This window comes from Nannobrachium achirus (genome assembly GCF_963921795.1).
Source record: "Nannobrachium achirus genome assembly, chromosome: 19".
NCBI classification, from domain to species: domain Eukaryota; kingdom Metazoa; phylum Chordata; class Actinopteri; order Myctophiformes; family Myctophidae; genus Nannobrachium; species Nannobrachium achirus.
Window position 1 is genome coordinate 46,808,601 of NC_137826.1, and position 27,064 is coordinate 46,835,664.

Consider the following 27,064-nt stretch of genomic DNA (forward strand, 5'->3'; position numbering starts at 1 on the left):
AAATCACCCTGCTGTGACACTAAACGTTGTCGAGGTGACGTGTATTTGGAGGTTATTTCGAATTGATGCATGCCTGTGCGTGTGAGAGGTGTGACACTGGTCAGAAAAGATACAGAATGGCGTGTACATGTGTGACTGGATGCAACACTGCATCCTCCCCAAGATCAACAGTAGGGGTTGGCAGTGACGGGAATTAGAAGGGGATCCGCATTTACTAAATTGGGGATCAAATGGAAGGGAGACACAAAGTTGTTTGAAGCTTGTAAATTACTGTAGGGTGACTTGTCAAAGTGATGTATAGACTGCGAGCGAGTGCAGTTCTTATGAAACTGTGATGTCACTAGCAACTGACAACTGGTCTGTTTGAGCTTTCTGCTGTGCTGTTCATTCCATTGTTAGTTCTGTCTCTCTCACACCCACACCCCCACACACACACACACACACACACACACACACACACACGTCACATGACCGTCATTACTGCTGAAATGTAGGCCACATCTAGGCTTGTGTGTTTTTGAGTGTAACAGGTAGTATATTACATCACACACTCTTAATCAAAAAGTGAATATCAGTTCTCTCAAAAGGTCACAATTCACATTCATTTTCAGCAATAATATTGACACTGTATGCTGGGTATCTCCTCTTTTCTCCAGTAGTGCACATACATAGCGACATTCATCTGATTATGGTAGATCACCTCAGGAATTGGCGTTCTCGTGAAAAACCTCAAATGTTAACATCCTGGCAATATGTTGATAAATCTTTTAATGCTATAATTAGTTTTTTTATCAGGGCAGACATTTCCCCCCAGATTTCCACATTTATAACAGTTATTTAACTAGGGAGGTTAATAAAGAGTGTGTGTGTGTGTGTGTGTGTGTGTGTGTGTGTGTGTGTGTGTGTGTGTGTGTGTGTGTGTGTGTGTGTGTGTGTGTGTGTGTGTGTGTGTGTGTGTGTGTGTGTGTGTGTGTGTGTGTGTGTGTGTGTGTGTGTGTGTGTGTGTGTGTGTGTGGGGTCTGCTGGCATATACAGTAATGTGAATTTACAATGCTAAAATTAAGAAGATTAAGTATATAGGCTACAAATTTAGTATATTATTATGATTGTTGTTATTATTTAGTAGTAATGGTACAGTGGTTCTCAAAATAGATTTCAGGGACTCTAGGTTCTTTTATGGGGGGTCTTACTAGTCTGTAAGTCTTTACTTTTAACAGTGTACAAATGGACCCGTTGGGTGATTGATTGATTGCTTGATTGAAGACTTTATTAGAAGTTTGCATAGAAAAAGGTACAGTTTCATGACGGTACAGTTCACTGGTACAAGGTCTACTAAAAGGAGATCCTAGATCTCCTTTTAGTAGGAGATCTAGGAACATTCCACAGGAACATTTGGTTCCATGTGTACACTGTCAAAGTTAAGGGGAAACCTTCAAATTTCACATTTTACTACTACTAGTGGTGGTCTAGTCACTATATAGTCACTACTACTATATGAACTGTAGGGGAGGCTTGTGACGTCACATAGGAAAATCACATGGCGTTGTGCCTGGATGGATCAGACAGTCAGAGTCAGAGCGCTGCTGTAGCCGTGTGGCCGGACGTGGAAAACCTCCTGGAATAATAACACCGTCTTTACGTGGAATCCACATTTATACACGGGACACTAATATCCACGTGAAGATGCAGCAGCGTTCGGTGTATTTATAGTTTTTGGATCGCGTGGATTTTAACGTTGGAGAACCGGCTTTAAAAAGAGGGGAAGCATGGCTCTCCACTGGAATCCACTACTGTTTACAGTCTGCAGCCTCAGCCCAGCGCATCAGGAAGTTATTGGACTCTGACACAGATTTGTGGAATTATCTTTATTTTGTTGTTTTATTATTACGGGGGTGGGAAAGAAGTAAACGCTTCTCCTCAGCAGCCATCTATTTGAAAAAATGATTTTAGGCAAGGGCTTAGTAATAAGCACCCTATGACCATAGTATAACCAGTGGTTGAAGTGCCTTTTATAGTTGTACCACTGTGTTATTACCATCTGGTTGTTAATAATGACCAAAACAAGACTTTAAAGTGTTTTTTTTAATAACATTAAGAAGGACATACACACAACAAACCATGAAGGCTCCTCTGGCTCCAGGCATACGGCTTATGACCTCTTTCTCCAGAGAAAGTCGGTAAGTTTGGGCTTCTATTGTTCACCAACAACAACACTTTTCTTTGAAAAAACACCAAAATAGCAGTTTGTGGTGCGTTACACCACCATCGGCTACCTATCGAATCCCGCGACCACAGGAGCGGCTCGCACTGGGCGCGTTGGACAGATTTCGCAGGTCGGGAGAGAAGACACTCACTTGTCGTTGTAACAGAATGTTGCATCCTTAGATAAAGTCAGTATTTTGATTCGAAACCAACTCCACATTTCCCGTCAAGTCAATAAAAGACGCCTTTAACTAATTGTAAACAACGCCCGGAGTCGCAGTGCTCGATGGGTCACCGATGTGAGTGTAACGCGGTAACATACACGTACAGTTCAGGCTTGCCTATCTCTCTTCTTATCACATCAACTGTAAATGATTTATAAACTTTCAACTCGGGTCAATTAAAGGACAATATCCTGTTTGCAGCTTCTTCTTTTGACACAGATCAGGCTAGTTTTGTGCAAATTGATCCGCGTGTCTCTCAAATAGCATGTGTTTTTCAGTTCACCATGCCTTCATGGCATGAACAGACATCGATTTAAAACAAATTCCCCCCCGTGGTCTGAAGGTTGCAAAAATACCAGACAATCACTGTACTGTGTGCAGCCTGGACTTGTGACTTGGTTGGAGGTTTGTGTCCAAGGAAAGAATTTGCACTCTTTAATTCTGAAAAAAGAAAAAAAAAAAAAATCTCTGAAAAAAATAGATTTTATAGAGTTATAGTTGGGCAAGAATCAAGATCAGATTAATGTTTATTGAACACCCTGCTCTGGAGGCAAATCCATAGCAGCACAGTGAGAATTAAGATTTATTTTAGACAAATTCAATATTTATAACTAATCTAAAAAAGAAAAGAAAGTTGCTGGCCTAGATATCTGCACGGGGTTAGTTAGGCTATCGTTATTTATTATCCCTGAATGAGCGTCATATGTAGGCCTATTACAGCTCAAACTAATAACCGTGTGTGTGTGTGTGTGTGTGTGTGTGTGTGTGTGTGTGTGTGTGTGTGTGTGTGTGTGTGTGTGTGTGTGTGTGTGTGTGTGTGTGTGTGTGTGTGTGTGAGTGTGTCTACAACGAATATAGGACCAAATGTAATTACATTATTCTAACCCACTTTATTAAACGTGTTGCACTTATGAACAGTATAGAACAGACCTTGTGGCTGAAAATGTGTTATTACAGCTTTATTACATTGTTTACAACTCGTGATTTTACCTCAAAAACTTTAAAGGGTCTTAATTCCGAAGGTATATTATTGAATGCATTGATGTTTTGCTGGAGCCAACAATGTGTTGTGTTGTGTTGAATATGTAAAGAATGCTAGCACAGAGCTGCTATGTTATTATGTCTATTAGGTGACATGAGTGTTATGGAAATTCATGGAAAGTTAAAGTTGTTCACACTCAGAAATAAGAGATAACACTTGAGGATTTGACTTGACAAAATCCAAACATCTCAAAGCACCTATTTTACCTATCTTTCCAGATTGTGATTTACAAAATTCCTACTAGGCCTTGGGCCTGTCGCACCTCCAAGTGGTGCATGGCAGGTGCATCCTCTTCCCTGAGCCAGGCCTAAGCTGACCGCATACCCACAGGAAGTTTACAACACAACCACTTAAACCATATATAATTAGTTGACCGGTGTCCCCAGGGCGTTACACGCTCAGCTAGTTGCAGAAAATAGATGATCGACAGCTTACAATGCGTTGCATCGCGCACTATCTGCTATTTTCGCTGAATGTTTGCCCCCAACATAAGCCGGGGAAGTCCTATGTTTTCTCTCAAACAGCCGAAAGCCATTCATTTGATCCCAGTGAGCGTGCATGTTGTGCTATTAGACCACTTCTTCCCTGTCAGAGAGCATCTTGTGACCCATGGTAGCCACTAGCCAGGTCACATTGGACTTGAGGAACTGTCTGAGATACACATTTAGCCTCTTAACCACAAGAAACCCTTTAGCTGCTGCCTTATTCTGGGACTAACATTCAAGGAAAAATATTAACAACGAAACAGACACGCTGTGAGCTGCTATTTTCCCGCGAATATATTTACTGTGTAAAAAGGATGGGGCCTAGTATATATCCTTGAGGCACTCCAGTCCGGTCTACCTAGTATAATAATAATCTTTATTTGTCCCTGAAGGGAAAATTGTCTTTACAAGTCTGTTCAAACAAAAACAACACCTAACAATATAACACAAAACAAACACATCACAAAGACAGATCATCAGGTCCCCACTGTGCACATAAAACCATCCTAACGACTGGGGCGAGGCAGTTTGCTTAGTAATATAGGGCTTAAGTTGTTAAGCACAAGAGCCCAAGGCCAGTAACCTCTCATAAGACACAGTATTACATGGCACACACACATCATATGATATCGTCTCTGTCGGGTGGAAAACACACATGTCCAAAACTGTTACTTTTCAGGATTCAAATTCAAAAGCATAAAAAATGGCAGATCTACCAGCTCAAATCGTGCCATGTTTGGAGCTTTTGGATCTGCTACTTTTGATGCTTTTGTGTGACGCCGTAGTATGATCAAGCAGGGCATAATTCACGAGTTATTTTCAAAGATAGAATATGGAGTTAGGAGGTTTCTGCTCAACAGCGACGATACGATATGTTAACCTGTCTCTTGGCTTACTGCATGTTCGCCAGAAACATTCAGTGCAAGTAGAAAGAGTGTTCAAACTGGAGTCTGCCATGAAGGCTTGTAATAAAAGTGTAATCTCTTGTGTTTAGGTATCGAGGCTTCACTCTGATCCTGACCTTCCTCTTCTACACTGCTTACCATCTGTCTCGGAAACCCATCAGCATCGTCAAGGTGACCGGGATTATGGATTCAAAAAGTATATTTGTATAATTTCAGTGTTTCAGCATTGACTCAGTCCGAAATAACCAACAGAGAGTGATTTTTGAAGTATAACGTGCGTGAGAACGAACGGGTTTCTTGCTCAACAAGTTGATAGTGGAAATCAGCATCAGCTGAGTTTGATGTGTTCCTTATAGTTCACAGTATGTGACATAATGGAATATATTACAAACTAAACAAAGAAACAGTTTATATTGATTCAGTCTGGGGAATTTTCTTTGCAAACGTGACACGCTCTGCCAAAGTCAGCTGGAACATACCCTATGGCAATTGTTTGATAGTTAGACTTGTATAAGTAAATATACCAGATCTCTCTGGGGATCAAATTGTTGCTAAATGACAGAACATATTATGTAAATATTTAATAGAATCAAATAGAGGCAAGTGGAAGCTCAATATAGCAACATTTTACCAGACAGAATGTGAACTCACACCCTGATTAAGACCATCTGACAAGTGACAACTGAGATGTTGCTGCAATTTAATGATCAAGAAGGAGAAATTAGTGATCAATTAGTATGTTGCATTTATGTTACCCAGCGCCTCTGTGTGGGAGTGCTTTCTTTACTTATTTAAAACAAAAAATAAATCAATATTAATAACCATTCACAGCAAAGTGTTAATTTATCCAGTTGGAACTCCTGAGTGTACAAATGGACTTCCGGGGTCCACTTGGTTACATTTAGTTATATTCAACACTGAGGATTTTACTGTGTATAATATGAATATATGAGATGTTTTGTTGGGTTGTTTCACTTGAAGCTGTGTTTGACAATTCCTCTGTTTGTCTCTATCATGTCTCTGTTCTTCAGAGTGAGCTTCACAGGAACTGTTCCACGGTCATAAGGCCGGCTGACTTGAATGTGACTGACAATGATACCTGGTGTGACTGGGCACCCTTTGGTGAGTCTGCCACTTGGTTTGGTGACAGCCATGTTTGCCTTAACCTCGCTTACAGTTTTATCTATTATCTCACGAGGAGCCTGGAAAAGTACTACTGCCATGCCGAAAGTGTCTAACGAGAAGTAAGCCTATACTACTGGATGTACAAGGCTATGTTGTCTAGTCTCTCCACTCCAATCTGTTAGCTCCTACAATTTTCTAATGCTTTCCACCTAACAGTCTGTACTCAAAGCTACTTTATAACAGAAGGTGAAGTCAGTCAAGCATGCACCATTCACACACATGGCAGGCAAGCTGGAACTGGAAGTTGCATGGAATGCATTTCAGTCAATGAGAGCCGGGTGGACAAGCATATGAACAAAACAATATTTTTTAATGATTGCAGCCTTTCTCAGTTAATCAGTTCAGGAATATAAAATAAGAAGAGAAGATATATAAATAAATATCACTCATTGTTTTCCGATCCCCTTATTTGTGTGTGTGTGTGTGTGTGTGTGTGTGTGTGTGTGTGTGTGTGTGTGTGTGTGTGTGTGTGTGTGTGTGTGTGTGTGTGTGTGTGTGTGTGTGTGTGTGTGTGTGTGTGTGTAACTTTATTTAGGTATTTAGTTGCAGCTATTATTTCCAGCTCAGCAGTAATACTCGCATTACTTGGTCGACGTGACACTGACAGGCTGTCAATGATTGACAGTCTCTTGATAACAACCCTTTGGAGAGAAACATAGTCTGTGCTCTTTAGATTCCTCATGAAATTATAATATAGTTTGCACATCCAAACAAGCGGAAAACAACATGTGCTATGTCTTCATTTTCCTGGAGTTCGTTATTTTACAAAAGTCACAATCGTGCAGAAGCTGGAACACCTACAGTAGCTCACACTGACTAAATGCATTCCATCTGCAGTTTGCATCCCAATCTGCCAGCTGGAATTGCTGAGACAGAGAAAATGATGTAGATGGCCCTACCTTGTATAAAGTACCCTGTCTGTTCTTGGGAAGCTCTGAAATGGAAGATCTGAGTAGAACCTAAAGCAGACGTCCCGCCCCCACACACTTAGGTTTCCTCTACTTCCTGCACTGTGCACAGTGCAGATGCAGATGCAGTGGTGTAAAGTAAACAAGTACATTTACTTAAAAATGTGAAGTATTTGAGTATTTCCAATGTCCAGTACTTTTACTTCTACTCCACTACATCTCGAATCCACCTATTGTACATTTACTCCACTACATTTTTTTGAACACTTTAGTTACTAGTTACTTTGCAGATATAAATTATAATCTTAATAAAACATGTATTAACCACTTATGCCCTAATTCATACCTAGGCTATTTGAAAATAGCTGATCTACAAGCTCTGCTATTTTCAAAATTATTTCGGTACTTTAAGTATAATTTGATACCGATACTTTTGTACTTTTATTCAAGTACATTTTGAATCCCGTACTTTCCCCACCACTGGCAGGGTTTGCAGCCTCACCACAAACCAACTAACCTGATATTTGAATCAGATGTGACCTTTTTGTTGATTATTTCAAAATAAATGTGATAAATACACATAGCATATTGGAGCAAAAACAACGCTGTTTTATTTAATTTAATTATAATTATAGGTAATAATACTGAGGTGTGTTCAACATTTCTGAACTCTCAGAATGAACAGAAGAAGAGAACTGCTATTAATTCTTTTGTTTTGTTTCTGTCCTACAGATCAGGACAACTACAAGACACTTTTTGGAGCCGTGGATAACTCCTTTCTGATTGCGTATGCCATCGGCATGTTCTTCAGGTGGGTACGGTTAGGTGTGGCCAAATGTGGGCTAAAGCGTCCATTAGGATGTGAATGATTGATGCAGTTGTCAAAAACATCAGCTCAAAAACATCAGCTCAAGTCAAGTGTCAGTGGAGATGAAAGAAAGAACTGCTTTGCAGAATCAATGAAAAAAGACTTTAGGGAGGCTCTTCATAGACGGTAGGTCTGTTAGCAGAGGTTTTCTCCGCTGTCGCTACATTCATTTTAGATGTCACCAGATCTGTAGGTGAAGATCTCTGTTTGTCTGGCTACATGAATTGAACTAATCTGAAGCCTAACCCTAACCAATCTAACAGTGTCTACCCGTAGCTAAAAGTAATAAGCCCAACTATAAGCAAAAGTGATAGCCCTCCGCAGGGCTGAGATGGAGAGCATCTATTCTTCTATGCCATGCTCAAGCGCTCCCAGCTGAAATGAGCTGGCCATGTCTGCCTCATGCCAGATGAACGGCTACCAAAAAGGCTGCTGTATAGCGAACTACACCACGGCAAGTGTTCATGAGTTCATAAGTGGACACCCTAAAGGCCATTCTCAAAGCATTTGGGCTGCATGGATCCCCCAGACCCAGGAGGCCGATGCCCAACACCGCTCCAACTAGCAGAGTCTGAGAATAGTCGCATCCATTGCAGCCCAACAGAAGCGACAGCTCCGCAAGGCCAGTTCTTCCCCCTCACCTAGCCCCGCCCCCAACCGCCACCTGCTCTCACTGCAACGGTCATTCCGGGTCGCCAGCCGTCCTCGCACCCACAAAATACATTTTGGAGTCACTTGGACATCTTCCAAGCGAAATTGGATAATGAGACACATTGTTGTCATGGGATATGGGCTGAAGTTCAAAGGGTGGTGGCGTGTGTAGGATGAAACCCCAGCTGTTGTTTACGTATTGATTAAGTGATTTAGACCTGGACAGCCTGTATGTTGTCATACCTTTCAATTCCGGGAAAGCATCCGTGTCATTTTTAGATATCTTCGCTGTTGGGCAGAAACCTCCTATCTTCTCCTTTTTTTTTTTGCAAATCAACGCCCTACTTGAATCATACAGATTCACAAGCTTCGCACCGCATTTTGAGCTTGTAGATCTGCAACATTTTGCTACTTTTGCTGCTTTTGAATTTGAATCCTCAAAAGTAACAGTCTTGGACATATATGAGGTTTCCACCCGACAGAAACAATATGCTATATACAGTATATATAATATAGCAATATTATTTATGTTCTACATTTTTGGAATTACGTTTTTCAGAGAAGTGATTTCCACATCTCTGTGTGTGTTCCCAGTGGGATGTTTGGTGAGCGGCTGCCTCTGCGTTACTACCTGAGTGCTGGGATGCTGCTCAGTGGCCTGTTCACCTGTCTGTTTGGTCTGGGCTTCTACCTCAACATTCACTCCATCTGGTACTACGCCTTCGTCCAGGTAAACACTTTGATTGATTGATTGATTGATTGATTGATCGATTCATTCATTGAATACTTTATTAGTCACAAATGTGGTACAGTATAAGACATTAAAAGCTAAAAAGATATTACACAAAAAAAAAAACCCTGGTGACTTTCTATTGTAGTCCTATAATGTATTCAATTCATCAACATACTGTAGCATACAAAATGTACACAATAATACACAGAGGTAAGCAAACGTATCAGACACCTCCGCTAGCTAACAGTGAATAAATCAATAGAATCAATAAAACTAACTTACAAATGTGTCCCCCCCCCACTGTCCACCGCAAGGCAAAAACTGTTACCGTCTTCATTTAAATACATTTTTGAAGAGCAAGCCAAGTGCTTTTCGCGTCGTCAAAGGATTTTGATGACTAGAGAAAAAAAGTACAAAAGATGATTTTGCAGGCAATTTTACAAATAATCTTTATTCCTTCGGCTGCTGTTCATCTGAACTTTTCATATAGTGAAAAATTAACGAAGCAGCCTTCTAAAAAAGATGCTTTAAGAAGTAATTTATTACTTATTTAGTTTCCTAGTATTGGCGTGAATCAACACTGGTAAGAAAACAAAGAGGCACATTCAATGTTTATAAGAACGTGTTTTATTGTGCATTATTCGAAAGGTCAGTTGAGAGAAGCTAGAGAGAGAGAATGGTATACATCACAGATCCAAAGATATTGAATGCCAGGACATTGTGTACATTGTGCGATATCAAGGCAAGCTGACTGGTGGAGCCAAAGGGTAATTAAAAGGACATGATCACATCAATATCAATTTCAGTTAATTATAGATTGGAGCACTCTGAGCATACACTGAATGCTCTGAGGGAAAAGCCGGGTTGTCCGAGCATCTGAACAATGGTGACAGCAAGAAGTAATTGCAAAATATGATGCGTGCAGCTTCTTTGGTAATGTGAAGTTTAGACCATATTATTCAACAATTATTCAATACAGCAGTACTGACTCCACTGTGAGGGTCCATGTCTCAGCCCCATACAGCAGTACTGACTCCACTGTGACGGTCCATGTCTCAGCCCCATACGGCAGTACTGACTCCACTGTAGCTACGAAACAGCCACCTCTTGAGGTCTTCTCCCATGTCAGATTTCCACACTCCCCTCATCCCATGCATGGCAGTCCAAGCAAGAGACACAAAAGTAGCTTGTAGAACTGCAGTTGTTTGCTATTTTTTTTATTTAAGTGAAAGTGAAAGTGATTTAGTGTGTGTCTGTGTGACCTGGAATACAGGTCAAGGACAACAACATGTGTTCCAGTTACATTTTACGTTTACCGTTGGTGTTTAGATGATTCTTATCTTATCCAGAGCACAACTGTAGATTAGTCTCAGCTGGCGGTTCACTAACTTTACAAGCCAGACAATCCTATAAAGAAGTAGTACAATGCTCACATCCATAGGGCTGCATATTCCTGGAAACCTAGAGAGGTTAGATGAACCGCATGAACCCTGGTGCTGAACTTGTTATAATAGGTGAACAATAGGCAAACCATCATTCTTGTTGTGTTAGGGTCCTGAAGTATAACTGTATCTGATAGAAACCTTGGTTTCGTTCGAATAACCTTTGCATCGTGGCACGAGCAGTGCGGCCTCTTTCTTCAACCGGGAAAGAATCTGTGTCATTTTAGATTTTTGCATTGGCTATTCAAATATAGCAGATGTACAAGCTGACAACGCGCCACATTGTGCCGTGCTGCGAGCTTGTACATTTGCTATTTTTGGAGCGGTGTGCTAGCACAGCTCCCTTTGTGTGGCTTTGTGTGTCCAAATTGTGTTGGTCAGCACGGCGGCATCTGCGCATGCGCGGACTTTTACCACACACACACACACACACACACACCCGTGATAGCCGCTAGAGTGGAGGCTCACGAAGCATGCAGCCACCGTAGCGAGCCACGGGCAATCAAGAATTGACACATGTCAATATATAAATTGGTGAAAAAAAAGTCAGGGACTATTCTATTCTCTTCCCCCTGCCACGGGAGGTTAATGTTGTCAATCTGTGGGTCAAGACCCGCAGAGAGGTCCCCAAAATATGTATATTCAATATTCAATTATATATATATATATATATATATATATATATATATATATATATATATACTTGGAACTGCTCAAATTCACCGCTCCACTTCGAACCGAGGTTTGATTTTTTGGACATTTTTGAAAAATCTTGAAAGTGTGAGAACTAACGATTTAGAAGGCATTTGTTGAATTGGCCTCAGGTCTTAATGGGTTAAATAAATATAGGCAAACTGTCATGGAAACAAACGCTCAAAAATAAGATCAACTAAAACTAAAACATGGCATACCGGTAGATCACCTCCTTCACAATAACACTCTCGCCTCTGGCTGTGGATTTAGAGTAAACCGGTCTTAAGTGCTGAAACATGACCCAAAATGCAATGACCCTATGCAAAGGACCATTTGCACAATGGAATATAACACTTTTATCACTTTATTGTTGTTATTACCATGTGTGACCTGAATACAAGCCAAGTTTCCCATCTGTGATCATAAAGTCTCTGAACTGATGAACTGGTCCAGTTTCCTCACTCAAGAATATTTCAGCTGGGTATACACCCACTGACCTAGCGGTCTGGGCGCATACCACATATAGGCTCTAATGCAGCCTGACAGCACATCACAGGTTTGAATCCTGGTCCCGGCAACCTTTGCTGCGTGTCACTCCCCAGCTCTCTTCAATTTACAATTTACAATTTAGGCATTTAGCAGACGCTTTTAATCCAAAGCAGGTCCCTGTTTCCCTGTGTATCTACACTGTGCAATATTAGGTACAAAAGCCCACATATCTAGTAAATACTGGTCACACCGATTGCTGTAGTAGGGATTAAAACCAAACCTGTGACCATGGTGGAACATTTCCTGGTGGAACTTTAAAGCCTTTTATTTGCATTTCTAACAATCGCCATGATTATCAGAAATGCAAATGACACTGAAGCTTAGCCTCCACATCACATGGCATGAGTCACGAGACACGAGCTGACTGTTGTGAGGAATGGTTTCCTGGGCAGGTCCTCAAGGTTGGGCGTGAGAATGAAACTAACAATGCCTAGGAGTGGAAACCTCCTCGGAGGTTGAAGTTCATCATACATTGTGTTGTGGATTTCATCCACCTACTTTACCTACATTTAAACTTCATAGCCATGGTATATACGGTACTGTATATCGGAATTATACCATGCCTATTCAACCAAATCATTTTATAAAACAAAACAACATCCTTCCTAATAAGGGTGTGCTACTTTTCAAATTCAATTGTGCTCGGCAGACACTGTGAGATAGAGGAAAACACCTGGAAAAAGCAGTGAACGCGCTTGAATTTGATTTTATACAACTGGTATGAACCCTGGTAGTAGCCTAACTAACACATTGTGGTGGTGACACCAACAGATAAATGCACTCCTGGAAGGAAGATAGATTTGATATTGTGCTGTTACACACATGACCCATGCTTCTTCTCCTTGTCTCTCTCTCCCTCTCCCCTCCTCTCTCTCTCTATCTCTCTCCCAGGCTATGAATGGGCTGATGCAGACGACGGGCTGGCCCGCTGTAGTGGCCTGTGTTGGAAACTGGTTCGGAAAGGGGAAGTGAGTGAATAAGCCGCCGTGCTGTTACATCGGAACGTGACTCTGTTTTTCTGCTTACTGTGCGGTATCACTTACCTATTCTTTCAGCTGACACACACGTCACACGCACACACACACACACACGCACACACACGCACGCACGCACACACACACACACACACACACACACACACACACACACACACACACACACACACACACACACACACACACACACACACACACACACAGTGATTAAGGTTTTGCAGCACGTTAAAAATCTTGTCTATGAAGATTGTGCCATATAGCTTACAGCTTGTGTCTGATATGTGGGCAAGACATAGCCGCAAGCAACTCTAAATCCTATTTTTTATATCTAGAGTTGCAACACCAACCATTGACAGCCCATACATCCAAACAGAAAAGTGCTGATTGTATTAAACAACTTTAAGCTCACCAACATTGCATTTGCAGCTGTTCTGAAAGCTTCAATTATCCTCTTTCTTTCTGCTGTTTTTGTTTCATAACAAGCCACCATAGACATGTTATGAGTTACCTTCTGTCAATACATTCCGTGCAGGTGTTTATTTTTCTATGTGTTGGAGTTTGGAAGCGCTCGTTGGAAATCACTCAACAGCCCTGCATATAACGTGTTTTGAAATTGCACATAATGCAGGAGGTAGCAGGATTGCGTTATTGAACACAAGCGCTTCCAAACTCCAACAAGGTATGTATGGTCTGTCAAGGGTTGCAACTTCCAGATAATAAAAATAGAGTCGTTTGCAGCTAGTTAAGACAGACAGCCTTTTGTTTAGGAAAATCTGTCAGTATTCCAAAAAGTATAAAACATGTTTGGAACAGAATTAGTGGAGACTTCTTTTGACCCACCGGTAGTGTGCATACAGAGTTTGTCAGAGATTATCTCCAGACATGCACGCACACACAGACATACACAACCACTTTTATAGACTGAATGTTGCTGTGTGAACTTACTGACTTTAGAGCATGTACTGTTACTGTATTGAGGACACCTCAACTCATTGACTGGATCAAGAATTGATCATTAACCACATAAAACCTACAGTATATACTTCTCCTATTGGCCAAATGGTTGTAGCAGATCTACAAGCTCACAAGGTGTCATCTGCTATTTTCGCCAAATGTTCGCTGCCTGTCTTTGCTGAATGTTCACCTGCTATGATATGCCCAGCATAGGGACGCTATGGTTCATGTGGTCAAAGAACCTTGGGGCTCAAGACTTCAGATCAGATGTAGGCCTATAGTTTTGTTTTGTGTGGATCAGACCCAGACACATGTTGTTTCATTGAAAACAAATCACGAGACGAACTTGGTTTTCCCTCAGAGACAAGGCAACCTGTGTGCACAGTGAAGCCATGTGATTAGTGGCCTTTGATTTCTTTAGGGTGCCTGCTATTGCATTTCCGTTCCAAAGTTTGTTTTGACGTTTTCAGCACCTTCTGGTGGACATATTTAACACTTACATAGGCTAGTCCCAGTTGATCGCCAGCCTGCTTTGCTACTTTCATTCAGTTGACTCGCATTACTCGTATTTTAGGATAGCTGCGTCATCAGCCAGCCAATACACACAGGTGTATTTGTCCTGCCCCGCACCACAGACCAATCAGAAGCCACGGTTGGTTTCCATTCGTTTTCTACGTCCCACCTCCCTTGGAGATAGGAAGCTGGCCAGACTGAGAAGCGAAGTGACAAAACAAATCCTCGTAACGTAGAAAAGCAGGCTGGCACCCAGGCTAGTCTGTTGACTAAAAAAGCTTCCGTCATTACAGTCTGGAGCAAAGGAAGCTCTGAAAACGAGCTTCCGCAAAGCTAGTGCATGCTTCGTGTTCCCCAACTTCCGCTTCCTCTTTGCTGTCGCGTACATTTGTACCACTGTACGTCAAAGCATATATAGCTCGCTGCTTGGCAGAAATGGGAATAAAAAAATGGTGGTTTAAACGGAAATGACAAACAGATGACAGCTTCCTTTCTCGGATTTTGGGAGGTGTAGTTCCAGACTCTATATAGCATTCATAAAGTGTGGAATAAACGTCTGGCTACGCAAGACTGCAATATACAGTACATAGGCCTACATATGGCATAGACATAGGCTTACCTACACAGACTGCCTCATTACAAGTTTATGACTTCTGAAGACATTTCTGCTTTAATGGTGCAAATACTGAGAAAACAATTTAATTAGACATGATTTCAAAACCTTCTTTTCCCCTGTGTGTGTGTGTGTGTGTGATCAGGCGTGGTTTAATCATGGGCATCTGGAACTCTCACACCTCGGTGGGGAACATCCTGGGCTCCCTCATAGCGGGGGTGTTCGTGTCCTCGGCCTGGGGCATGTCCTTCATCGTCCCTGGACTCATCATCGCCTCCACAGGGGTCCTCTGCTTCTTCTTCCTGGTGGAAAGTTAGTAGTTTTTTTCCACTTCATTTCCGCTCATGCAATTCTGTCTGGTTTACTACTTTACTGCTTTGGATAACTGATCACCAACCTCATGCTGGTCTCATGTTTGGGTAGTCAGAAATGGACTTTACTAAACGTCCATAGACTCCATACACATTTTTTCTTGGGCAATTTAAAAAATATATATATTGTCACTGTCTGGCCAAAACCTCTATTTTTAGATTTTTTTGGCATAAATCAGGGCTATTGAACATCTCAGTGTTGGTTAAAATAATATTGAACCAATGGAAAGTAGTAAAAAGTGCTTAGGACAAAACCTCCTAAAAACCTCCTAAACCTCCACACTTTCTGCCAAACCAGCTAACTCCAACCGATTGGCCCTCTCTTTTTTTCATAAATATGTGATAGTGAACACCCTTTACGTCTGTGTGTTGGTTAAAATAATATTGAACCAATGGAAAGTAGTAAAAAGCCCTTCGGTCAAAACCTTCTAACTCCACTTGAGCTCATTTTCCTGAAAATGAACATTTTGGAGTTAGGAGGTTTCAGCCCGACAGCAGAGATATACAGTATGTATATATTGAACTGTTCCAGTTCCCCACATAATGTGAATATTGTGCAGCAATAAAACACTGCAATTCCCATATGGCACAAAACATGAGTGGGGGTGTTCATGGCCATCAATTTGGGGGTCCTTTGCACCTTAAGGTTTAGAACTACTGATTTAGAAGGCATTTGTAGAATCGGCCTGAGGTCTTAATGGGTTTTAAAGAGAACCTCCAAATTGCGGTACTGATGAGTCTATCTGTTTTCTTCCTCTACAGAGCCTGAGGATGTCAACTGCAGCACTCCTCAGCACCATGTAAGTCAAACCGCAGAACCATTTATGCTCACATTCTTATCCCTCTCAGTGGGAATATGGTGATATGTTATTTTGTGTTTTATGGTTACAGTATGTGTTGTTTTATGTGTTGTTTTTCAAACAGACTTGTGATGACAAACATCCCCTCGGGGACTCTAGACATTGTCATTTTTAATAAATTAACACTTTGTGTGTTTCAGGAGGCTCCTCAGGAGAAAGCGGAGAGGGAACCTCTGCTGCGGCACTCCACCATCAACGAGGAGATCTTCAGCAGTACGTCGCCCATCGCCAACGAGTCGGTGGAGGTGGTGGAGGACCACAGTGAGGCCATCAGCTTCTGCGGCGCCCTCAGCATACCCGTGAGTAAGAACATGATGTTAACATGTACTATGGATACTAGTACAGTACAGGATTAAAGTTCTCAGACACCATAGAAGTCAGCATGCCTTCTATGGATGCACGTTGCGACGGTTGCGTCTCAAAAATAGCATTTGAAGATCAAACCAGCTATATGTTCAGATTCAGAAGCATCTTGCATAAAAACCTAATGGTCTCATATATTTTATAAAAGCAAAGGTTTAAAGTCTCAGTCTCTGATTTAATTTTCTTCACCTGGTTTGCAGTATGGAACAATATTACTGAAACATCATCATTTTAATTTTGCTTAGGAATCAGCGCTAGTGTGTGTGTGTGTGTGTGTGTGTGTGGGGGGGGGGGGGGGCGCTCCTTTCACTCTGTTTCACAAATCACCATTATGACTTGGCCGTACAAACTCTTTCAGTTGTGAGATTTTATTTTGCTTTAATCCATGCATACATGGGAGACATAACACCTGCAAGTGAACATCTGGATATGTTTGTAGTATACCTAATAATAATAATAACAGCATTTTGCATTGACCGTAATCTGTACAACATACTTCCCCTTTCACATTTCAAGTAGGAATGGATGTGCTAGTAATGTACGGTAGAAGGAATCATTTGGGGCATTTATTTTTGGCAAAACATTTCAAACAATTGTCAACAATTAAATTCAATGTAGTGGCTAAAACTGTCTGGAAACAATACTGAGATTTTAAAATAAATAACTGCATTTGCACCGAGTTCCTTCATACTGAGACAGTGATATGATTGGTTTTCAAAGCAGTGGATGTAGGTTTGTTCGCTGTTCTAGCCTATTTATTGACAGACATGTGGAAATAGACATGTGAAAAATATTTCCACCATAAATCTATAAAGAATAAAGTTATTAAATATTCCTTTGTATATTTAGGTTATTTATCGTATCTCTCCTGTGCAACAGAAATGTAATTTTATTCATATGCTCTGGTGTTCAGCGACAAAAACAATGAAATCGTTAATCACAATTATTTGTGTGACAATTAATCGTCAGGTAAAATGTCATAATCGTGACAGCCCTAATCATGTGGTCTTGCTTTGTCCCAGGGTGTGCTGGAGTTCTCTCTGTGTCTGCTGTTTGCCAAGCTGGTCAGCTACACCTTCCTGTACTGGCTTCCTCTTTACATCTCCAACGTTGGTCAGTACTTCTTCCAGTTGCTCCTCAAATACGCAAGACAAAGAACATTTATGGTAGTTACATAATCATGTTCTGTTTTTTGTTCTGTTGTTTCTCCAAATCAATAGAATGAAATGTCTGTGTTTCAGCTCATTTCGATGCAAAGGCGGCCGGGGACATGTCGACGTTATTCGACGTAGGAGGAATTGTGGGTAAGTTTTAGTCTTGAGGGCTAGAGTTTTAGAAGCAAAGCATCTTATGGATCTGTAATAAGTGCTCAGCGAAAGATTAAAGCTTAATTTCTGTCAGAGTTACGAGAGGTCCCTGGATCCCACTTTGAGAACCGCAGATTATTTTATGGAATGTGGGCCCCATTTATCAATTGCATTCCCCTGTTTTCATGCATGTGCATTGCCTTCCTTACACTCAAGTCCTCCTGAAGCTGAGATCAACAAAGTGTATTCGTCGTACGACAAAGTATACGGGGGCTTAAGTAGTTAAATATTTGTCACCAATTACTCCGTGGGGACTTGCGGTGTCAAAATGCACCACATCACAGATCACACCCGTGTGTTTGTGTGTTTCCAGGAGGCATCGTGGCTGGGCTGGTTTCAGATCACACCGGGGGCAGAGCAACAACATGTGCTGTGATGCTGACACTGGCTGCTCCTATGGTGAATATACAGCAGAACACCATGTTATTAATATGTTCTGGGGGTCCCTGGAACACAATATTTTCAGATGGGATGTCCGCCTTTGTATACTATTTAAATCGTTTACTATCGTTTGCTATTTGTCCCAGAGCGACTGCAAAAGATTGCTGCTATTTGTTTTGGAAAGCTTTATACCCTGTATATACAGCATGTATTTAATGACGCAATGTGACATAGCTCTCTGTTTACACAATGCTGTACCTCCTCCAACTGTATATACTTTCCCCATTTTCAACTGTTTTTATCATATTCTTACACTTGCTTTGGCAGTGTAAACGTATGTTTTCTCATGCCAGTAAAGCTTCTTTTGAATTGATAGAGCGACATGAGGTTTTCAACAAAACTGTTAGGATTTTGAAGACGTTTTTAGAATTGGCCTCAGGTTACATTGTACAGGTAGAAAGGTGTCTTAAGTGCCTATCGTAATAGCAGCATTTCATAATTCATAATTCTCGGAGTTGACGGTAAAGTGTTGAAGTGAGGTCTAGGTTGCTTGACATCAGAGTGTGAGGAGTGGTTCAGTGAGGCTCAGCGTTTGCCCTGAGGTTTAGCATGATGCTGAGAAGTGATCTTTGTGCCAAACATAGCACGTGATGTGATGCATGTTCAATGTGTTTTTGTGTTTGCGTTGCAGCTCTTCCTCTACAATTCCATCGGGCAGAGCAGCATTGGCACTACTATCGGTAAGACATCCGTTTATTTGTGTGGCTGTCACACAGACACGCTGGTGGCATGTCACCACAGAAAAACATATCTCTGCTGACGGGCCGAAACCTCCTAACTCCATATTCTAACTGTTTGCGTTATTTTTTCTCCCCCCCCGTAAATTAACGCCCTACTCGATCATATTGCAGCATCACACAAAAGCATCAAAAGTAGTTACTTTTGATGCTTTTGAATATGAATACCGAAATGTAACAGTTTTGGACATTTCCACCCGACAGAGACGATAGTTCATTGGACAGAGGCTTCAAAGCAAATCGGTCATTTCATAATGACAAATGTTTTGAACTCAAGGTGAAGGTTCAGCACTGGAAGCGTCTGTACTCTGAACAAACGGACGTTCAGGGACAGGATAGCATGTGTCTTTGAGGTACTTGTTAGTTGGTAGCATCTCATTAGGAAATTCCATTCAAGGGACAGGACAGAATGTGTTTTTGAGGTACTTGTTAGTTTGTAGAACCTCGTTACGAAATTCCCATTTTGACTGGATTAAAGTTCTCAGTACAGTTCTCAAATTCTGCCCGGACCCGAACCTAACCGACCTGACGTTTTCGGACAGGGCCGGGCCAACAAGTTTATGCTAATTAGTCGGGCTGGGCCAAGCCTCTGGTTCTGTGAAGAAAGAAAATAAGAAAAATAAATGTTATTACCTAAATTTAATTTCAACTGCCCCTAGCGGCTTAACGGTAAGGCTGACAGAAATGGCAGTGGATGTGTTGGATACTATCTGGTTTGTCGCATTCAACCTTCCTAGCCCGTGTTATTAAAGAAACATGGGCGACAATGGCCAGCACTCAATAGAAAATGAAAGAAAGTGTCTGTTTTAAAGATGTTTTGGCCATTATCTCTGGAACGGAAGGTCCATTCTGCTCAGTTCAAAGCTTGTCGGATGTGTGACCTTCAGGGTTTTCAGGTTTTGTGGCCTAAAATCGGCCCAGTAGGGCCCAGTTAATTTTAAGGCCTGTCAAGAACTTTAGTTCTCAGTCGCCGTGACTGGTTTCAAACATTTGAATTTCATACGATTCAGCATGTCTTCTATGTCTATCTACATTAGTTTACTAGTATTTAGAATTTTGACACGTTCCTGTTAAAGGAGAATTCCGTGCCAAATCGCTTTACTTTCTCACCTTTTTTTGTTGTTATTCTTAAGACGCAATATTGTCCTTTTTGGCTGACCCAACCATAGCTCAATTTTCTTTCGTTTAGAGCGATGGAATACGCAGATTTGCATAAGCTCCAGCGCTCCCATTTTGAGCTGTGGCCGGTCTGACAAAATTTACAATATTGCATCTTAAAAACAAAACAAAAACCCGGCACCTGGACCAGCTTTTTGGCAAAAAAAAAAAAAAAGTGTGAAGGCGATTCAGCACAGAATTCTCCTTTAAGGATAACAAAGCCTTACAGGTTGTGTTTTCTCTCTCCTCCCTGTCCTGTAGGAATGCTGCTGCTGTGTGGAGCCCTGGTGAACGGGCCCTACGCCCTCATTACCACCGCCGTGTCTGCTGACCTGGTGAGGCCTGAAAGCCCACATTCCTCTCTCATGTGACTCACACCGTGTGACTGTAGACTGCAGTGGTTCTCAAAGTGGATTTCAGGGACTCTAGGCTCCTTTATGGGGGTCTAAATTGACCCTTACAACTCTGTAACTTTGACAGTGTACAAATGGAACGGGTCCATTTGGTTCCATTTGTACACTGTCAAAGTTAAGGGGAGACTTTCGGATTTCAAAGTTTGAGAACGACTGGTATACTGTACTGCCTGTCACTCAGCCTCAGCTTCTAACCTTGTATTTTCTCATAATTGAATAGCCTACATTGACATATAAAGGTAGCTGTGCACCAAACAGACTACTACAGATTTTACTGGACTGGCAGTCGAATGGAGTCGGGAGATTTCTGAGGTTTTCCGAATGCACCTGAGAGCAGACACCGACAAACTTCTTTTTCAACCACAAACTTGCGACCTGACTTGACATTGTACCGACCGCCCATTCAACTGCCGATTTTCGGCAACAGGCGCTTTTCATTATTTACCGACGCCGATATTTCAATATTTTCCGATCGATTACTCACCCCATGGAGACTTGAATTAATTTGATGACCAGCAGTGGTTCCCTATGGAGACACAAAGAGCCTGCTTTGTTCGCTATGGGGACACAAAGAGCCTCCTCAAATTATTGGCTTAGGAATGCGACAAAAACTAAAATACAAAGTCTCCATGTGGTGAACTATCTATCTATCCTCTGCTATCCAAGTCTCTTGAAGAAGTAGCCATTTTTTTCAATTTATAACCTCACAACGTATCGCGACAGTGTGTACACTAGATCAGCAAATGTTGCTATATTTTAAGCCATTTTAAAAAGTGGTTAATTCTGTCTGTTGGTTTCATAAATATGAATATATTAAAAGTATATATTAACAAGCTAGAGACAAAAATAATAACTGCATTGGATCCATTGTTACACAAGTTCTTGACTCCCCGTGCTTTACTAAGCGTGGAGAAGAACCTGGCTGCCATAACTATCGTGATGCTTGATTTGACATCTAGCCTATGAATGTACCAAACACTCCGGTGTCATCATTATTATTATTGTTATTAAGATGCTTGCCTTTCCACAGGGAACACATGAGTGTCTGAGAGGGAACTCCAGAGCGTTGTCTACGGTAACAGCCATCATAGACGGAACAGGATCAATAGGTACGTAATAATAAGTATGGAATGCCTCTCACTGATGGTAAAGGTTGAAATTATGATGTCGCTATCGGGCAGAAACCTCCTATCTCCACATTGTAACTTTTTTTTTGTTTATTCAGCATACACAAAAGCATCTGCAAGCTCCAAATGTGGCACGAATTGATGTGCTTTGAGCTTGTAAATCTGAGGTTTCCTCCCGACAGAGACGATAATGTAGGACTGTTTGGATAAATATTCAGTTCAGTTGAAATGTTATTATCCGTCCTTTACACGAGTACAAAGTGAGCTGAAATACATTTCAGAGCACAGTAGAATGAACTAAAAAAAGAGAAGAGGAAAGTAAAGCTCATTGTCAGTTCAACAGTACAATGATAGTTAAAGAGAAACAACTTAAAAAAAAGTAAAAATGTTTTAGCATTATAATATGGTCCAATGTTCTCTGAAATCAGGCTGATGTAAATGGTGGCTATAGAACATTATAGGCTGATTGATGCCTGTGTGTCTACATGAGAATTGTAGGAACACAGCATGGCCAAAAATAGACAGAAGGAGGACTTGTCTTTGTCAACTAGGGGTGGGGATGGGGACTACAGATGGAAACTAGCATTCTTGCTAAATCTGGTGTATTTACCCAACATTGTATAGATCAGACTTTCCGACGTGTAGCTTTCCGAACTCAAATTCAGGGTAATCCTTTTCTGAAGTTGCGAGTATGATCAGAAGTTGTCTGTTATTGGTTTCCCTTTGGATTCAATGTAAAATAATGTATATAACCTTGCTATTTCACCAATTTACTTTGCATAGATATCTGAGGCTGATCTTTGAATTGGGTGTGAATTTCAAGAAAGCTATATTTCTGGTTGAAGACCTTTTTTACAATGATCTTCTATCATGTGCCTTTGTGGGATTTATACTAATGATAATGTGTGCTGTGTCTCCTAGGAGCTGCACTGGGTCCTCTGTTAGCAGGAGTCATCTCTCCTACCGGCTGGACCAACGTCTTCTACATGCTCATCTCTGCTGACGTCTTAGCATGTCTGGTCAGTAACACACTATGACACACTGAAGCATGTCTGGTCAGTAACACACTATGACACACTGAAGCATGTCTGGTCAGTAACACACTATGACACACTGAAGCATGTCTGGTCAGTAACACACTATGACACACTGAAGCATGTCTGGTCAGTAACACACTATGACACACTGAAGCATGTCTGGTCAGTAACACACTATGAGACACCAGTGCTGGAAAGTAACTGAGTACATGATACTCAAGTACTGTACTGTAATTCCTATTTCTTTCACTTTATTGAATTATTTCCAATTCCCAATACTTTTACTTCTACACCACTGTATCTCAGAGGCAATTATTGTTCTTTTAATCAACTTTACTAACTTACTAGTTATTTTGTAGTTTTGGATTATTATTACAAAATCACTTCAGATCGATTGAAAATAGCACCCCTTAAACTAAGTCAGTGGTCCTCAACCAGTGGTCTGGGGACCACCAGTGGTCCTGGGGGGTGTTCCAGGTGGTCCCCAGTTAAATGATGGAGAGTTGGTAACCAAATTGACCCTTAAGATTCTAAAATGATTTTACACTCTCAAGAGTAAAACTATTGTTAAACATCTGTATAACTTAATTTACAAGAAGTCTGCACAATTAGATAACGTAGAAGAATTGTTATTTTGATCAACGTGTGTGCCTGTTATCTCTCCTATTGGTACCACACCAATACAGCATGGAATTGTGGACAAAATCTTATCCAACGATAACAAAAACTATTCTTTTTGTTTTGGGTCTGAGAGGATGGTGTTCCGTGGCTCAAATGCTGAATAAATAATTGACCCTGATATGGAACACGTTGAAAACCACTGAACTAAGTGTAAACCAAGCCTTTAGGAGAGAGCTTTGATTGTGCTTGAAGTCTGACAGGTTGTTTCTTCTCCTCAGTTTTTATCCAGGCTGGTTTACAAAGAGGTGCAGGGATGGTGTGGACGCACCTCTCGACTACCAGGGTGAGTAGAGGGTGAGGACTGATTATTATTTATAACCCCAACATGTGCATACAATGTCATATTTAATTCAGGTTACGTTTGATCTAATTCATTTTGGCTCATCATAACTTATTAAGTCACCTTGCAAACCAGAGCCACAAACAGTTAAAATGTAACTGTTGAACTAATGCAATCAGTGCTATATTGACACGAGCATAGTAATTTATTACAATATTTATGTTTACTGTACTTATGAATTGAAATAAAGGTCACAGGCTCCAGTTGATGCCCGTCATTATAAAATGTACTTTTTAACACACATTTTGGAGTCAGCCATGCAGATAAGCATTACTAAACAGCCTTTTCAGGGACTGAGTTACCGTCTCAATTTCTGGGTCTTCTTTGGGTTAGACAGGTTTTTAACATTATATGACCCCATACTGTATAGAGAAATATTTATTGTAGTAATGTGCCGTTATATGTAAGCCAAGGCATGAGGCCAATAAGGCATGAGGAGCCTATCTCCTGTTTCTGTAGAGTGAGGCCCTGAACATGTAATAAGTACCGTAGGTATACGTACCTACCCCTCCAATCCAACCCTTGATGCTGAGTGCCATGCAGGGAGGTCCCATTGGGTCCCATTTTTATAGTCTTTGATTTCACCAGAACAGGGATCAAACCCAGACCTCCCAGTCTCAGGGCGGACACTCTAATAACAAGGCCCAGAGCTGGTATTGTGCTGTGATGCTCATGGTCAATGTCATTGAATCTTGTGTTGCAGGTTCAAAGAAATCTGAAATGACGTATTCCATGGTGAAGGACCCACCACAGCAATAAGCCCATCATCACCAGCAGATAAAAGGATTTGGACTGTGGTACTTACTACATATCAGAGAAATATGATGTTCCTGTACTTGTTTGTTTTTATTCTATTCTTTGTTTGTTTTAAATACTTTTTTTATTACTTACCAATGCACCCAATGTACACTGACTTGACTCTTAACTCTTGTGTACATCTGAAAATGGTTTTTATCATTAAAATGCACACATACTGTAGTATGTTTTACCAAATGTGTCTCTCTTTCATCAGATCTGTCCTGTCTGATTGGACATTATTTTGTCCAATCAGAAAAAGGTGATGGGTTTTACAGAAAAGGTTACAGAAAAACGTCCATTGAACTCAATGGACTTTTGGGGTTACAGAAAGGTTATCTGAAAAAAGATTTACTCTAGGTGAAATAAAGGTTTACAGAAAGAAGGTGGACAAGAAGAATAGTCTGGTTGCCTATATCAACCACACTAATAATGGATGTCATGGGGCTCCAATTCTCCAAATTTGGGCACAGATGACGTAATGATGCATGCCATCTCAAACTTTCAAATTCCAAGGTCTCCCCTTAACAAATGGAACCAAATGATCACTGACAGGTTCATTTGGTTCCATTTGTATACTGCCAGAGTTACAGACTTGTAAGGGTCAATTTAGACCCCATAAAGGAACCTAGAGAATCCCTGAAATCTTCTTTGAGAACCACTGATTTAACTCATAACTGTTTACCTTTCTACCTACCATAACTAGCTAGGCTCTGAATAGCTTGCCTCTTTCAGAGCCAAGAGGTCTAACAAGAGAAACCTTATCCAAATATGAAGTCAAAGATACATCATAGACGACTGGCGTCAGACTGGCCAAATGCTGTTATTAGACCCCAATGTGTTTTTTGTTGTTGCCTTTTTTTACCTGCGACAAAATATTCACGGACAGACACAAAAGCGCTCTATTGTGAGCTTGTCAATCGCCTATTTTTGGAGAAGGTAACGTATACGGGAAAAGAGTGGAGCTGACCCCAGCCACTAAAAGCAGAGGGTTTAAGTCGTATTTAAGTGGCAATCATTTATTTACCAGAATGACATACTAATAAACAGAAAGCAGTGTCTCATGGGTCTTTTGGTTGCTCCCTAGTGGCCACTTCCAGCTATTTGAATTGTATTTACCTGCGCCCCCTTGTTAACAGGGGTTGCAGTGGCTCAGGAGGTGGAGTGGCTGCTTGGGAACCAGTTCGATCCCGTGCTCCCCCAGTTAGTGTTGAAGTGTCCTTGAGCGAGACACTGAACCCCTAATTGAGCAGGTTGGTTCCTTGCATGGTTTCCTCTGCCTTCAGTGTATTTATTTAGCGCCCTACATAAATGCACATTTTCTTTTTACCATTTATATAAATGCACCATTTAACTACCACACCTGTCTTGGTTTTAGTGGCATTACGTACCTTCACTGGGGTTATCTGTCTATTTAAATTTATTGTGCCTTTTGTTAGTGTTTTCTGGAACCAAGCCTTTAGTGAATTTGTTCTTCAGTTGGATAATTCTTTTGTTTTTCTTGTGCTGGCTTTTCTGCCTCTTTGTATCTTCCGGGCGTTAGAATTAACCCTAATAATTTTGTTATTAGTTCTTCTGACCTATTTTCATTTCTTTTGGGACTTAAACCTGACAAATATCTTAGAAAACAAAGACACGCCTTCTCTGATAGAACTGAACAGTCTCTGCAGCGTTTGAGTCATCATGCCCTTCAGCATGCCGTAGGCGGTTCGCTCGGCCTGACCGTGCTGCTGCTGAGGCATTATGACTCGTCTCTCGGCACTGCCCTGCTTGAAGCGCAGGCCGCAGTAGCCACACGTGCCCACCTTGGCGTGGTTGTCCAGGTTGATGTAGACCCTGGGGTGACCCAGGGCTCCGCCTCCCCCGTCGCAGCACGCCACCGCGGCCTCCACGAACAGCACCGGCTCCTCTGCCACCATCTCGATGGCAAAGTTCTTATTCACCTCCTTCTGCCTGCCCACGAACCGGGCTCTCCTGGGGTCGTTCTGGTCGAACACCTGACCGGTGTGAGTGATGGGTTCACCGGTGCTGCTGGAGACCTCTCCGCTGTAAAGACGAGCGGCCGGTATCCTTCTCAGTGGTGAAACGACAAGCACCTTGGCATTCTTGACGGAAGACAGAAACCTGCCAGTGGCCATGGTAACCATTTTGTACAATATTTGTCTGCCCTCAGCACAGTTCTGTATCTTCAACACCACAAGGGAACTTGAAGAAAGATCTAAATCAGCGGTTTAGACAAGTTCATAAAGGGCCACCTGCTTACGCTAAAGGCTTATGTCACACGGCCAGCATCACAGACAGAAAGAGAAGCTGCGATCCTGAGATGATTGCCTAGATATGGAGATGTCTGATGTCATAGTATTGATCATATGACATCATAGTACTGATGTCATACATGACCGACATCACAGA

At 41.4% G+C, this 27,064-nt stretch overlaps 2 protein-coding genes across 3 annotated transcripts; one reads left to right on the forward strand and one right to left on the reverse strand.

The window, feature by feature from the left end:
- The first annotated feature begins 1,577 nt into the window (after positions 1-1,577).
- On the forward strand, positions 1,578-24,835 carry slc37a2 (solute carrier family 37 member 2). Of its 2 annotated transcripts, none has more exons than XM_080748435.1 (18): positions 1,578-2,177; positions 4,948-5,029; positions 5,890-5,980; positions 7,684-7,762; positions 9,065-9,200; positions 12,779-12,855; positions 15,108-15,274; positions 16,096-16,133; positions 16,334-16,492; positions 17,579-17,669; positions 17,798-17,860; positions 18,237-18,322; positions 18,996-19,044; positions 20,521-20,594; positions 21,703-21,781; positions 22,721-22,818; positions 23,736-23,811; positions 24,561-24,835. In XM_080748435.1, the coding sequence occupies exons 1-17, from the start codon at positions 2,119-2,121 to the stop codon at positions 23,802-23,804; spliced, it is 1,497 nt and encodes a 498-aa protein (XP_080604561.1). In that variant the 5' UTR covers positions 1,578-2,118; the 3' UTR covers positions 23,805-23,811; positions 24,561-24,835. The 2 variants fall into 2 exon arrangements, with proteins under 2 accessions (XP_080604561.1, XP_080604560.1); XM_080748434.1 differs by having other exon boundaries at positions 23,736-23,800.
- A 1,403-nt stretch (positions 24,836-26,238) lies between these two features.
- On the reverse strand, positions 26,239-26,790 carry LOC308304873 (NADH dehydrogenase [ubiquinone] iron-sulfur protein 6, mitochondrial-like; the record flags this gene model as incomplete). Its single annotated transcript, XM_080749501.1, has 1 exon — positions 26,239-26,790. One exon carries the CDS (start codon positions 26,788-26,790, stop codon positions 26,239-26,241), a length of 552 nt encoding a protein of 183 aa, XP_080605627.1.
- Between the last annotated feature and the right edge of the window lie 274 nt (positions 26,791-27,064).